Raw genomic sequence first — 14,438 nt, 5'->3', positions numbered from 1 at the left:
AAGAGACACTTCCGTAAAACACTGCGAACAGAAGGGTGAGACTCAGAGCTTGTACCAGATATAACAAAGATGTTCTTTAATCTCCATTCTGAGGAAAATGTCATTATTCCTGCTTGTTCTTATATGTATATAGAATTTCAGTGAATCAAATCTCTTAGAATTTCAGTGAATAAAATCCCTGTGAAAGGTGGCATTTTCATATTTTTCAAATTTTTCATATTTATTTGAAAGGTGGTGGAGAAGCAGCTGATGTGCATAAGGGCACTGCAGCAAACCTTTTAATGGGCTACAAATTCAGCTCGGTACCTTATAGCTGCTCAACTTCTCTGATTACAGGGAAATTGAAAAATATCTTGGATTTTCTCAGCAGCAGTAGTTTGGTTGTGCTTTTGATAAGGGAGAAAAAAAATTAAAAATTAAAAAAAAAAACCTTTCAGTTTTAGCTTTGCCTGTGTCAGGTATGATGAAGCTTTTAGTAGCAGAGGCAGATAATTGGACAGAATTTTTGGTGCCTTGAGCACAGTTTTTGTGCCAGATGAGGCAATCCACATCTAATACTCCACATTTCTTGTTCCATCCCCAGACTCCACCGAGGAGAACACCTTGCACAAGGAGCTGCTGACTTCCCTGCTGATCCTGGTGCTGGTGGTGGTCATTTTCGTGGTGCTGGTGGGGTATTTTTTCAGGTGGGTGTTCGTGGGCTCAGCCCATCCTTTCTTTGTGCCCTCCCACGGAAGCAGAAGCGAGGCAGAGCCGCGGCCGTGCCCGCCCTGCTCTCCCTGCCAGCATGAACAGAAAGAGCTTCTCCAGGATTACGTGGTCTGTAAAAAAAGGGTCTGGGGGGGGGAAATGCTGCTTTCCTCTTGCCTCAGTTGTGGATTGATGTGGTGCCTCTGTTCCAGGTTCAGGAGACACAGGAAAGCTGTGGTCAACTCCGGAGACAAGAAGATGCCAAATGGGATCTTGGAAGAACAAGGTATGGGGAGATTTGCTTCCAAACTCTCCTTTTTATTGCTGTCTTTAACTTAAAATTACTCAATGTTTGCTGTTATTTCTAATCTAAGTTGTTATTAAAGAGAAAATAGTCTGAAAAAATACAATCACAAATGGTTTGAGTTGGAAGGGACCGTAAACTCATCCAGCTCCAACCCTGTGCCATGTGCAGGGACATCTTCCAGCCCCTGGTTGTCCCCTCCAAGCTGGCCTGGGACTAGAGATCCATATTTAGAAATCCATACTCCACCAGTCTATGGAAAATCTTAACTTTCAGTTGCTGGTTTGAAATAGGTTTCGCTTTGTGAAGCAGCAAATGTTTCTGTGTAAAACCTCCCTGGGCTCTTTGGAGATGTTTTACCAGGACTGCAGCTGAGATCCACGTTTGTGATGCTGTGATCCGTGTATTTAGAGAAGGAACTGCAGTATTTCTTCTTAAGATGGGAAAAAAACTCCTTAATACTTTGTGAATACACTGGGTGGTTTCTGAACGTGGGGCAGGGTTTGAGATGGGGCAGTTTGAAGCCAGAGGCACCAAAATAAAACCCTCTGGGGAGTTCCAAGTGTTTCCCCCTGGTTTGAGTTGGGCTGGGTTTGTTTCTGCCGTGGGGAGCCCCGGGCTGGCTCCTCCGTGGGGCCCAGCTCAAACCTGGCAGGGCTGGGCAAGTTGTTTTAATCACAACCCAGAGAAAAATGATCAAGTTAATAATAATAAATCTGTGGTTTGTGTCAGTCCCACGTGGCCATGCGTGATGTGTGAGTGAGCTGAAGAGGGTGGCAGGCAGAGGAAAAGTCAAAACCCTAAAAATACCCATCAGCTTCCTGCTGGGGTGTTCCTGTGCACAGGGCAGCAGCTCCTCTTGGGGCACAGCTTCTGCTGGCTGCCAAGTTAAAGCTAAATTATTTATTGTTATTATTATTAGCATTATTTCCCCTCAAAATGAAATAATCTGGCAGCATCTCCTTGGTGATAGGTGCCAAAAGCTGTCCTTGCCCTGTCAGCAGAAAGAACCTTCTCCTTTTCTGAATAAAACTTGGTCACTTTTAAATCCAGTGTAAATAGAGAAATCATTCATTTCACCAGCAGTGGCTCTTCTTGGCACCATTATGTTCCCAAAGCAAGCACTTGGCCTATGATTTGGTGTTTTAATTTCCTTTAAATCCCCTTCAGCACCTCAGAGTATCACGGCAGCAGTTTGCTTTGGCACCTTTCAGCACCGAGATGAATTTGTAGTTGGGAATGCCTGGCTCTGGCCATGCCTTTAACGCATCCTGCCCTTGTGCTGACAGAACAGCAGCGGGTCATGCTGCTCAGCAGGTCTCCCTCGGGCCCCAAGAAGTATTTCCCCATCCCTGTGGAAAACCTGGAGGAGGAAATCCGGATACGCTCGGCCGACGAGGGGAAGCTCTTCAGGGAAGAGTTTAATGTAAGTTTTTACACATGGGTGGCTGGAAACAGGGGGAAAAAGCAAAATATCTGTGAGTATTAATAATTCTTGTGTTGGGTGCGGGATTGGTGCTGTTCTTACAGGTTCTGTCATGTGTGGGGACCTTTCATCTGGATAAAACCTGGAGTTTTTACTCATTTGTGATGCTGAATTGGTGTTATATGAACTGTTTGCCTCTTGCTAACATTTCAAGAAGGTCTTTAGTGTTTTCCTGAAGCTGGAGGAGAGCAACATTGAATATAAACGTCTTCAGCAGTGATTTTCATAGTGGTGGTAGGGGGTTTTGGGTGTTTCATCTCCATGGGAAGAACTTAGAGGAGAGGACACAGGGTGGCCTTAACATTGCCCTGGTGGGGTTTGACTTCTTTTTTCCTGATAATTCGACTTTTTGCTCTTGGTTGCCATCCCAGCACTCCCCTCTTTGCAGCACAGAGTTTCTGAATTGTCTCAGCTCTCAGGGTTTTCCTGTTGAGTGTGGCCTTGGGCAGGATTTTGTGGTTGTAGGGATGAGCTGCACCTGGAGTCTGAGCCCCTGTGGGATTCCTGTGGAGAAATACAGCACCAGGAGCCTGAGCTCGGGGCCTTTTCCAGAATTTTTATGACTTCTCTTCACTTCCCTCCACAGCAGAAGCAAAGCAGGAGCTTAAATGTCAGGCGTGGATTTGTGAGAGCCAAGGCACGTGTTGATTAGGCAGGCTGTTGAGTTACCTTCTTAATTGGGAGCATATTTAGAGCTGCAGTTTGGTTGATGATAAATTTAAACCACAGACTTCTGCCTTATCAGACAGGGAGCATTGTGGAAATCCTTCTCAAAGCTGAAAATGAAAGTGAGAACCAGCCTGACAAAGTGTGCGCGGGTGAATTTTGACTCTCCTGATGAATTTGCTCTGAGGTTCAGAGTGAAACAAACCATTTCTTTTCATTTTTAAACCCCTCTTTGCTTTGGTAATTTTCTGCCCCATGCTGTGAGCGTGTGGGATTCTGTCCACACCCAAAAACCTGGGGTCTGATCCCCAAAAATGAGCAGTGATGGGGCTGGATGGGGTTGATGCTCAGTGTGATTTTTTTCCTGTGCCTGGATGAGCTGTCTGCTCCAGCCTGGGAGGGCTGGCAGTGTCCCAGGCCAGGTTGGACACTGGGGTTTGGAGCAGCCTGGGACAGGGGAAGGTGCCCCTGCCATGGCAGGGTGGCACTGGATGGGATTTAAAAGATCCTCCCAACCCAAACCATTCCGTGATTCTCTGGTTCTGTGCCTCAGCCCTGCCCTGGGGATGCTCCAGGGATCTCTGCCCACTCCCCATCCCACATGTCAGGGGCCAGGCGTCCCTGGGAATGCAGATGCAGGAGCTCCAGTAGGAATTAGGGACAAATTTGGGCTGAAAATGGTGAGTTCTGGGAGCCAGGCACGTGCACCAACCTGAGGGGTTTGGTCCCAAGTGATTTTTTTGGTAAAAAGAAACCAGACATTAAAAGATGAAGACACCCAGCAGGGAGAGAAGAGTTTTGAGGACAGTTCCTGACTTTGAGGACAGTTCTCTTGGATTTATGTGCCTGATGGTGTTCTCCAGCACCTTTGATTTTGTCCTTAAAGCCTGTATGACCCTTCAGAGGTCCATTGCACCCCTTGGACACTCACCAGGATAGCAGAGGCTCTTTCTTTTTTCATGTGATTCCTTTGTGAACATTGGGCACTGGAAGAGTGTGTTCTTTCTTAACAGGAAAAAAAGAAAAAAAATTAAAATAAAATTGATTTATTTCTGTAAAGCCCCCACCTCTGCTGACCATCCCTGGAAGTTTGGGATTATCGCCTTGATTTTCAGATTAATTACTGAAATGCTTCCCCAAAGAGTTTTCTTTGGAAATTCGAATTCTGGCTTGATTAAGACATCCCTGTGCTTGTTCAGTGCTAAAAAAGGAGGAATTGAGCTGATCCTGGGCGGGCTGAGCCTCTCAAAGCTCCAGAGGGATTTTCGGGTTGCAGCCTGGCAGGGACAGGTCAGGGTGGGCTGGCAGCAGATGGGGCAGGGCCAGCAGGACCCGTCAGCTCCTCGTGGTTTGGGGAGCTGGGAGGATGTGCTGAGGAGCATCCGGGTGATTCACATCCTCCCCGTGGGTGGGAGCAGGAGCTGGGCTCTGCCCTGCTCAGCACCCGGAGCATGCAGAGGGGCTCTGGCCAAAGTTAATTCCTTTTCTTGTGTTTTTCACAGCAAAACCCAGAATTTCTCTGGCTGTTAATTGAAAATTGGGTGCTTGACTTGAAGTTGGAAGAGATAGTGTTTAAAAAGATAATTATTTCGTAGGGTCACAGGATGGTTTGGGTTGGAAGGAGCTTAAAGTTCATCCAGTTCCGACCCCTTGCCACGGGCAGCGACACCTTCCACTATTTCTTTTTACACAAAAACTTCATTTTTTGTGTTTCATAAATGTACTTTAATCAGCAAAATGGGCCGATAAAAACCCACGAGCTTCATTCACATCAGGAATTAAGCAGTCTGCTGACAGCAGCTTTCTTCCTCAGCCTCCTCTCTCTTCCATTCACAGCTTCACGTGCCACAAAAGCCCCAAAAAGCAAGCCCGGAGTGCAGGGTGCTGTTTGCCCCCCTCTCCTCCCGTGTCCCCCTGTGCAGCTCTGGGGGAATCCCAGCCCTGCCTGACCCTGGTTTTCCTTGCCCTGTGACTCAGGCTGGCAGGAGGTGCTGCTGCCTTCCCACGCTGCTGGGCTTTTGCCTCGTGGGATTTGGGGCTCAGTTTAAGGAACTTCATGAAATCCTCCTCAAGAACTTCTCCAAATCTGGTTCTGCTTTGGTCCCTCTGCAGTGGCAGCATCTCAGAGTGGAGGAGCCCCCCTTGGGCACCTCCTTGCTTTCATCTTCACCCTCTCCTCTGCTTTTTCCTTTGGTTTATTGCCCTCCACAACTGTTTGGGTTATTTTTGAGCCAGATTAAATTTACCTGCACTCAGCTCTTGCTGATGACTCAGAACTTGACTCACACTGCATAAAAGCCCTTTATTTTTTATGAGTTGCAATTATTTTAACCATAATTTTATGGTTAAGATAATTGTAACCCATACAATTATTTTATTAATAATAAATAATAGAATAATCATATTATTAGTATTATAATAAATAATGTTGTAACAATAACTAAATAATATAATAATTATAATATATAATATTATATATGATAATGTATAATGGTATAATAGAGATATTTATATATTATATATAATACTATATAATATATATTATATATAATTGTATAATAATAAATAATTATTATATATGTCAATTATATTCTAAATAATCTAATAATATAATTGTATTATAATTATGATATAATAAACAATTGTATTGTTTATTACATTATATAAAATCAATATAATGAATTTATATAAATTTATTATATAAATTATTTTCCCTTCCTCCTTTTCAGCCAGGCTGGGCCCTCACCTGCAGAGCTGAGCAGGATGTTGGATCTGTGATGTCCTCAGCAGTGAATGAGAGGCCCAGCCCAGCTCCTGTGGCTGCCATCAGTGCTCTGAGTCTCCGTGGCAGATGGCAGCTCCAGGCAGCAGCTCAGAGTTGAACAATTTGCTAAATAACTGTGATCTCAGAGGGAAAAGATTCCTTCTCTCTCCCCAGCTGCTGAACTCACTGTCTGGAGTCAAATCTGCCAGGATGTAGTTGCCTGCTGGAAAGGAATTAAAGTTACTGGGGGGAAAAAGTTGAAATATATTTAGTTCTGGCGGATGCAAATTTTCCCTAAGCCATGCGCAGTCAAAATTATTTGTTTTCTAACACATTGACTCTATATCTTTTTTCTTTTTTTTTTCCCCCAGTCATTAACGTCTGGATATGTGCAGGGAACATTTGAAATGGCAAATAAGGAGGAAAACAGGGAGAAGAACAGATATCCCAACATCCTGCCATGTAAGCACTCACTTTTCTTTTAAAGCAGACAATTCATTTTGGCACTGAGCAGGCTGCTGGTAGTGCTGAAAATACTCAAATAATAACAACTTCACTGGTCAGAAATGCTGTTCTTGTGTTGTCTGTGCTTTTCCAGGCCTCCTGCTTGCAAGGAAATACCATATTCCAGATTTAATGCCTTCCCAATGTCCTTGTTTTCTTTCAGATGATCACTCCAGAGTGATTTTGACCCAAATTGATGGAGTCCCACCTTCAGACTACATCAATGCATCATATATAGATGTGAGTTGAGAGTTGCCCACAGCTGGCCAAACTTTGGGCATTAAAGAAGCAATTCTCTGCTAGCACACCTTGGCCTTTCACCTTTTAACTGCTGTGGCATTTATTTCCACAGGGTTATAAGGAAAAGAATAAATTTATAGCAGCACAAGGTAACTCCTTCTCATTTCTCTCTTCTCTATAGCTTAGGGTTGAGCACATTTAATTACAGATGTGTTTGAAAGGTTATTTTTAGCTGCAGGTGGTGGTCAGGGGTGAGGTTGGGGTCAGAGGTTGCTGCTGAAATGAGCTGGAGATGTGTGTGAGGTGACCAGCTGCCTCTAGGCAGTTCTGTAGGTTCTGCTCTGGCAGAGACTCATTTCCCCCTCCTGACCCTCTTTGCTGGAAATTGGTGTCTCCTGATGATCCATTCCAAGGGAACCTTGGACCTTGGCATGGGGAAGAGCTGCAAAGTGGGAATTCTAAATGTTGCTCCTGCCATAGTTACAAGATGAAATAATATTTGAGATTTAATGTGTTACCAAATCTTCCAGTGCCTGAAGGGGCTCCAGGAGAGCTGGAGAGGGACAAGGCATGGAGGGACAGGACACAGGGAACTGAAAAGTGGGTGGATTTAGATGGGATTTTGGGCAGGAATTGTTCCCTAGCAGGGTGCCCAGAGCAGCTGTGGCTGCCCCTGGATCCCTGGCAGTGCCCAAGGCCAGGCTGGAGCAGCCTGGGACAATGGAAGGTGTCCCTGCCATGACAGAGAGTGGAAAGTAAATTATTAAATGCTTTAAATGATCTTTAAAGTCCTTTCCAACTCAGACCATTCTGTGATTTTATGAGTGATATTTCAAGAGAGGAAATTCCTTCTAAAAATGTAGATTTGGGTGTATTATTGTGTGAAAGAAAACATGAGGGGGGATAATTTAATAAGTAAATACAGAAATTTGGTAGATTCCAAAGGTGTGCAGGTGCAGCAAACACAGCTGTGGGTGGGTGCCCAGGCAGGGTGTGGGACTGCTCTGGGATCTGCCCCATCCCTCTCCTGAGCATTTCCCTCTTCTGTCTGCAGGACCCAAGCAGGAAACAGTCAATGACTTCTGGAGGATGATCTGGGAGCAGAAATCGGCCGTTATTGTCATGTTAACCAACCTGAAAGAAAGAAAAGAGGTAAAGAGCTTTCACCCTGCTCTGGGATGTCCCCTGTGCTCCAAAAGCAGTCAGGGCTGCTCAGGGGCTCACCAGGTGCATTTCTCACCTCTTCCTGCCCTGGCCCCTCTCAGCACAGCCAAGTTCCTGCTCCAAAATACAGTTTTCATGTCTGAAATACCCATTTATATCAGGTGATCTCAAGGAGAAAATGGTGATGGCCAGTTGTGTCCTGCATAGCCCAGGGCCAAAGGAAAACTCCCGTGGTTTTATCCCTGTGTAAGGCTACACTTGTGGATGGGATTGATTGGGAAGGAAGATTAAAACTCTGCTCATTTTCCTGAGTATTATGTTTCAAAATGCACAGTTTGTCAACTAAACAAAGAGAAATGAAAGCTGCTGTGCTGTGAGGGTGCTGCTGTTCCTTCCTGTCCCCCACTCCTCCCCTGAGGATGGGCATTCCTTGTTTTCCTCCTGGACTTGATTTTCCTGCACTTCTACTGCAGCTTGATGAAGGTCAAACAGCAAAGCCAGGCCATGAGGGCCAATTCCCGTAGGAGCAGCCAGAACTGCTAAATCTGGATATTCCTGATGGATCCAAAGCAGAACTGCTTTGAATTTCTCCCTGGCTGCAGCTAAAGCTCAAAATCGGAGTGAAAACCTCACAGTCCCCACAGCTGGACACCCTGTAACTAAGCTGCCAAACTGAAACAAAAGCTGTGGGGGCTGAGCTGGTTAAAAAACAACTCAAAGCTGTTCTCACCTCTCTGCATCAATTTAAGAAGCAGTAGCAGGGTGCTGAAGTTGTGCCAGGTGAGGAGCTCTGCACACACAGCTGTGCTCACCTTCCCTGATCAACCAGGAGAGCGTGGCAGTGAAAGCAAAGCCAGGGTGGTAAAATTCCCTGGGTTTGGCTCTGAAATTCCCTGTGCCTGGTTCTGAGATTCCCTGGGTTTGGTTCTGAAATTCCCTGGGTTGGGTTCTCAGATTCCCTGGGTTTGGTTCTGAAATTCCATGAGTTTGGTTCTCAGATTCCTTGGATTTGGTTCTGAAATTCCATGAGTTTCGTTCTGAGATTCCCTGGATTTGGTTCTGAGGTTCCCTGGATTTGGCTCTGAGATTCCCTGGATTTGGCTCTGAGATTCCATGGGTTTGGTTCTGCAGTTCCATGGGTTTGGCTCTGAGATTCCCTGGATTTGGCTCCTGGATTTGGTTCTGAAATTCCATGGGTTTGGTTCTGAGATTCCCTGGATTTGGCTCTGAGATTCCATGGGTTTGGTTCTGCAATTCCATGGGTTTGGCTCTGAGATTCCCTGGATTTGGCTCTGAGGTTCCATGGGTTTGGTTCTAGAATTCCCTGTGCTTGGCTCTGAAATTCCCTAGGTTTTGTTCTAAGGTTCCCTGTGCTCGGTTCCAAAATTCCCTGTGCTTGGCTCTGAAGTTCCCTGGGTTTGGCTCTGAAATTCCCCGTGTTTGGCCCTGAAATTCCCTGTTTTTGTGCAGGAGAAGTGTTTCCAGTACTGGCCTGACCAGGGCTGCTGGACGTACGGCAGTGTCCGTGTGTCCGTGGAGGATTCCATGGTGCTGGTGGATTACACCATCCGCAAGTTCTGCGTGCACTCGGTGAGGCCGGAGCTGAGACAACCTCAAATGTTTGCTATTTGAAAAATCAGAATTTTAGGAATGTGGCTGATTTTAGCCAGCAGCCACACAGTGTGTTTTATTTTTGAGGCTCACAGATGAAGGCAAGGAAATGATGAATCTGACTCCATGTTCTTAGAAGGATAATTTATTGTTTTATGATCTATATTATATTAAAGAATGCTATACTAAACTATATTAAAGAGTACAGAAAGGATACAGACAGAAGGCTAAAAAGATAATAATGAAAAACTCATTACTCTCTCCAGAGCCTCAAAACAGCTGGGCTGTGATTGGCCAATAAGTAAAAACAATTCACATGAAACCAATAAAACAATCACCTGTTGGTAAACAATGTCCAAACACATCCCAAAGCAGCAAAACACAGGAGAAGCAAATCAGATAATTATTGTTTTCCTTTTTCTCTGAGGCTTCTCAGCTTCCCAGGAGATAAATCCTGGCAAAGGGATTTTTCCAGACAGTGACACATAGTGATTTAGGCTAAATAGCTGTGTGGTTGTTGGCTTTTGCTATTGTAAATTAACTTTTACCAGTTGTTAATCACAAGGATTTTAATATATTTATAATCACTTTTAACTACTTTTAATATAATAATTGTGATCTGGCCCCTGTGGAACTTGCATTCTCAAAACTTCATTTACTAATAACATTTTCATTTATGACCAGTGTAATAAATATATTATAGTTTTAACTTTTGCAAAGTATTAGAATATGTGTCATACATTTAACTTTTACAAAAATAGCTATAACTATCAAATAATAACTAATATTTTTGGGTTTTTTAACTCACTAACAGTAAAAACAACTGAAACATATCTGTAAAATAACTAATATCATCTATACACTTAGATAACATTTAAAAAAATCAGTAATTATCAACTACTAAAACCACAAAAGCAATGAGGTGTCACACTCAGAGTCTTGGTGTTCCTGCAGCTCCAGGAGGGATGCAAAGCTCCAAGGCTCGTCACCCAGCTCCACTTCACCAGCTGGCCGGATTTTGGGGTGCCTTTCACACCTATTGGCATGCTGAAATTCCTGAAAAAAGTCAAGACCTTGAATCCTGCCCATGCTGGACCAATTGTGGTTCACTGTAGGTATGTATGTGCTCCTCAGGCCATTCCTGTGGCTTGGCCTGGAGTTATTTATAGATATTTAAGTTTTTTAAACATATTTTTATATATTTTTAAAGACTTTATGTATATTTTAGATGTATTATATATATATATTTATATTATAGATATATTTACTCACATATTTCTATTCGAGGGTAATAATCTGATAAGTTTTTGAGAGCTGAGAGTAAAAACAATTTCCAAAGCTCTATCTTTGTTGTCAGTTTAATACTCAAACAGAAGTTGTTCTGCTCTTTGGGGTTTTTGTTATGAGAGATCTCCATTGTTTGGTATAAATCTGTTCTTTGTCAGAAAAACAGACTGGTGATAGAAATGTGTGGCCTTTGCCACTCAGTGCTGCTCTGGGAATTCATCCCCCACTTCTCCCACAGTCATATTGCAGTTTTTTTATGGAAATTAGCCATGAAATGCCTGAAAAGTTTGGAAGAAAGACTTGAATTCAAGAGACTTAAATGCTGCAATTTAAAAAATGTGCTTCATCCCAATCCAGAACCAATTCCCACTCGTTGGTCACTCACACAGGCACATCCTGCTGCTAAACTGTTGAAATCTTTAATGAAACTAAAACCAAACTCCCAAACAGTTTGAAGAGAATAATTGCAACCTCTGTAGCAGCTGTAAGCTCACCCCTGAGCAGGAAGTGACTTTTCAAGAGCAATTTTCATTGCAAGGTTAGAATAAAAAGAGCACAGGAGCAGAATGAAAAGAAAAGAAGAGCAGCTTTGTCTGGGTCTTGTTTTTAAGGAAAAAAAAGATGTAAATTCTTGTGTTTGTCTTTTTCCTTGCTAGAAATATGTGTGATAGAGAAAAAGAAGGGTATTTGTCCTGCTGGGATTCACCTTCTCACCCAGGTGTCATGAATAAAAAAACCATTTAGATGGGAAAAGTAGATTTGAGTTGTCTCAGTTGAGAATATTTTTACAGCCCTTTGCTGTATGTGGAACCTCATTCTGGGCTTGAGCTTTATCTGGCAGCAGCAGGAAATGCTGTGCTTGGTTTACCCAGCAGAAGGAAAGCCAAAAGCAAGGAAAACACAAAACAATTTCATCAATACCTGCAGAGATTTCAATCTAAAAGGCGAGGCCGTGCTGTGTCAGGGTGAGAAGTGAGGAGGACAGAGGTGACACTGAGCTTCCGTCCCACTTCAGGATGTGACACCACTGAATTGTTGGGAAAAGGAAAGGGAAGCCCATCAGCAGTGAGTAACCATCCATTTTTAGGGAGCCTGTAGGGAAATCTGCCCCAGCCACCCTGGCCAAAAGCTCTCCAGTCAGGTTTGGGAAGTGAATAAAACAATGACTTGGCATTTGGAAGTGAAGGAGTGAAAAAGAGGAGTGGCAGGATTTTCTGCTGATTCCTGTATTCTGTAAGGTTTTAGAAACAGGTTTTTTTAGAAGTCAAATTTTTTCAGTGGGTGGAGAGGGACTTTGAGGAATGGCTGAGTGAGGGATGCCACGAGGCAGGCTAAGGATGGAGACACTCAGGAGGTGAATGCCCAGGGTGGAGAAGTCACCAGCTTCAGCAGGAACGTGCAGGGATGGAACCCAGAGCTGATCTGGGAACCCTGGGAGGGAACAGGGATGTCCAAAAAGGGATCATGGCTGGAAAGGGAGTGAGGAAGCTGAGCTGGGCTGAAACCTCCAGGAATGAGCAGTGAGGGACCAGTGGGAACTGGGGAGGGGAGGTCAGTGCTCAGAGGTGGCTTCCAGGGCTGTCAGGAGGAGAACAATCTCTTTTGAGTGGGAATTCAGGCATTGGGACACGAGGGGCATTCCTTGTGGTGCCAGAGGACCAACATGGGTGGATGGAAGGGAGAGTGAAGGGAATCTCCATCATCCCTCCAGACCTCTGGAATAGTGGAGCTCATGGGTTTTGGTTTCCCTGCTGGTAAAGTGCGTGTGGAAGTGAAATAATTGTACTACAAATGCAATCATTTTATTGTTCTGGTCTTATTGAAAACCTGATGTTGCCTTGCTGAGAATTGGTTTGTATTTTTGAGCCTGTGAGGGGAGGGGAGATGTTTTTATCATGTTCCTGGAGATGTTTGTGGCCACTGCAGCCAAGCAAACTGCCCAGAGGTTAAAGGAGAGCTACTCATGACTAGTACAGGATGCCATGCCCTTTTCCTCTGGAAGGAAGAGCTGAAAGTCGCTGGAATTTTGTCATTTCTAACAGTCGTGCTCCCTCTCGTGGCTTTTCAGGATATAAAAACCAGAAAGTGTTTAGGGATGGCAACGTTGGGAAATGTGGAGCTAAAAATTCCTAAAAGAATAATTGAAATTTTATCTTAACCTTTAGAGTTTTATTATAGTTATTTATTTTATCTCAGCCTTATAGAGCTATTATAGAATTATTAGAGATGGTCAAGCAGACTTTATTTTCAAATGTCTTTTTAAATATAATTCTGATCCCATCAACTGGAGAGAGCTAGGGTTTTATGCTAAAAACATCCCTCTTTTTCTGCTGGCCTTGTTAAAATGAAAAAGGTGGAGGTTTAGATTGGATATTAGGAAAAAGTTTTTTACAGAAAGGGTGATAAAGCTCTGGAATGGCTGCCCAGGGAGGTGGTGCAGTCACCATCCCTGGGTGTGTTTAACAAAGCCTGGATGTGGCACTGGGTGCCAGGGTTCAGTTGAGTGTTGGGGCTGGGCTGGACTCGGTGATCTTGAAGGTCTCTTCCAACCCAGTGATAATTCTGTGAATTCTGTGAATTTCTTCACTGAAAGGGTGACCAGGCATTGGGACAGCCCACAGGGGTGGAACCCCATTCCTGGAGGGATTTTAAAGCCCTCTGGATGTGGCACTTGGGAACATGGTAGGAACAGTTGGACTAAAGGATCTGAGATTTAATGTTTCCCAGCCAGTATTTCAGTCCAGTCTGAGCACGAGGCTCGCTGCTGCAGCAGTTCCTGCAGATTTGGGTAATTCCAGGGAGATTTTTGTGTGTTTGTATTATGGCAACAACTCCCTGAACGGGGAGTAATTAGCACTGACTCCCTGATTGCAGAAGGCTGATCAATTGCTTTATTAAGCTATACTATATTATACTATACTGTTAAGAAACTCATAACCCTTACTGACTGTCCCACACAGCTTTGGCCTAATTGGTCAATCCCTCCAAACACCATCCAGTGTCCAATTAACAAACCTAATTGGTCAATCCCTCCAAACACCATCCAGTGTCCAATTAACAAACCACCCTCTGGTAAACCATCTCCACAGCACATCCCGCATGTCCCCAACAACAAGTGGAGATAAGAATTGTTTTAATTCTTTTCTCTGAGCTTCTCAGAGCTCCCCAGGAAGCTCCTGTGAGAGAGCCATGTCTCTGTGTGTCCAGAGGCTGTGTGGTGACCGTGTTTGTTCCCTCCCAAGCGCGGGCGTGGGGCGCACGGGCACCTTCATCGTCATCGACGCCATCATCGACATGATGCACGCCGAGCAGAAGGTGGATGTCTTCGAGTTCGTCTGCAGGATCCGCAACCAGCGGCCCCAGATGGTCCAGACTGACGTGAGTGCACCTCAGCCACCCGGAATTCCAGCTTTTCCTGGGCACAGAAGGAAATGCTGCTGTATTCCCACTCCGTTGTGCAGATCAGTGTGTCTCGTGCTGTTGGACAATTGGGAAACTGGGGCTTGGAGCAGCCTGGGATTAGTGGGAGGTGTTCCTGCCCATGGATGAGTTTAAAGGTTCCTTCCAACCCAAATCATTCTGAGATTCTCTAATTCAAAATGCACAAAGCTCAGTGATGGATGTGGGGTGAGGGAGAAGATAAAGGTGAAGAAGACTACTGTGAAACACTTAATTTTAATTTTTAGGAGTCATTTCCAGGTTTTCCCATGCACACGAGAGCA

The 14,438-nt window shown here is 44.4% G+C and overlaps 1 protein-coding gene across 1 annotated transcript in view; it reads left to right on the top strand.

The window, feature by feature from the left end:
* Positions 1 to 14,438, top strand: part of PTPRE (protein tyrosine phosphatase receptor type E) — a 41,634-nt gene that overhangs the window by 16,011 nt on the left and 11,185 nt on the right. Inside the window, exons 3-12 of the mRNA XM_041461479.1 lie at positions 584 to 686; positions 903 to 976; positions 2,284 to 2,420; positions 6,282 to 6,372; positions 6,578 to 6,654; positions 6,767 to 6,803; positions 7,709 to 7,806; positions 9,289 to 9,408; positions 10,384 to 10,544; positions 13,959 to 14,094. Coding sequence (XP_041317413.1) covers positions 584 to 686; positions 903 to 976; positions 2,284 to 2,420; positions 6,282 to 6,372; positions 6,578 to 6,654; positions 6,767 to 6,803; positions 7,709 to 7,806; positions 9,289 to 9,408; positions 10,384 to 10,544; positions 13,959 to 14,094 — 1,034 coding nt within the window. The remainder of the gene's footprint in view (positions 1 to 583; positions 687 to 902; positions 977 to 2,283; positions 2,421 to 6,281; positions 6,373 to 6,577; positions 6,655 to 6,766; positions 6,804 to 7,708; positions 7,807 to 9,288; positions 9,409 to 10,383; positions 10,545 to 13,958; positions 14,095 to 14,438) is intronic.

This window comes from Pyrgilauda ruficollis, unplaced genomic scaffold (genome assembly GCF_017590135.1).
Source record: "Pyrgilauda ruficollis isolate IOZ18807 unplaced genomic scaffold, ASM1759013v1 scaffold15, whole genome shotgun sequence".
Lineage (NCBI taxonomy): Eukaryota > Metazoa > Chordata > Aves > Passeriformes > Passeridae > Pyrgilauda > Pyrgilauda ruficollis.
Note: the sequence above shows the minus strand (reverse complement) of the source record. Positions and strands in the feature narration are given on the sequence as shown.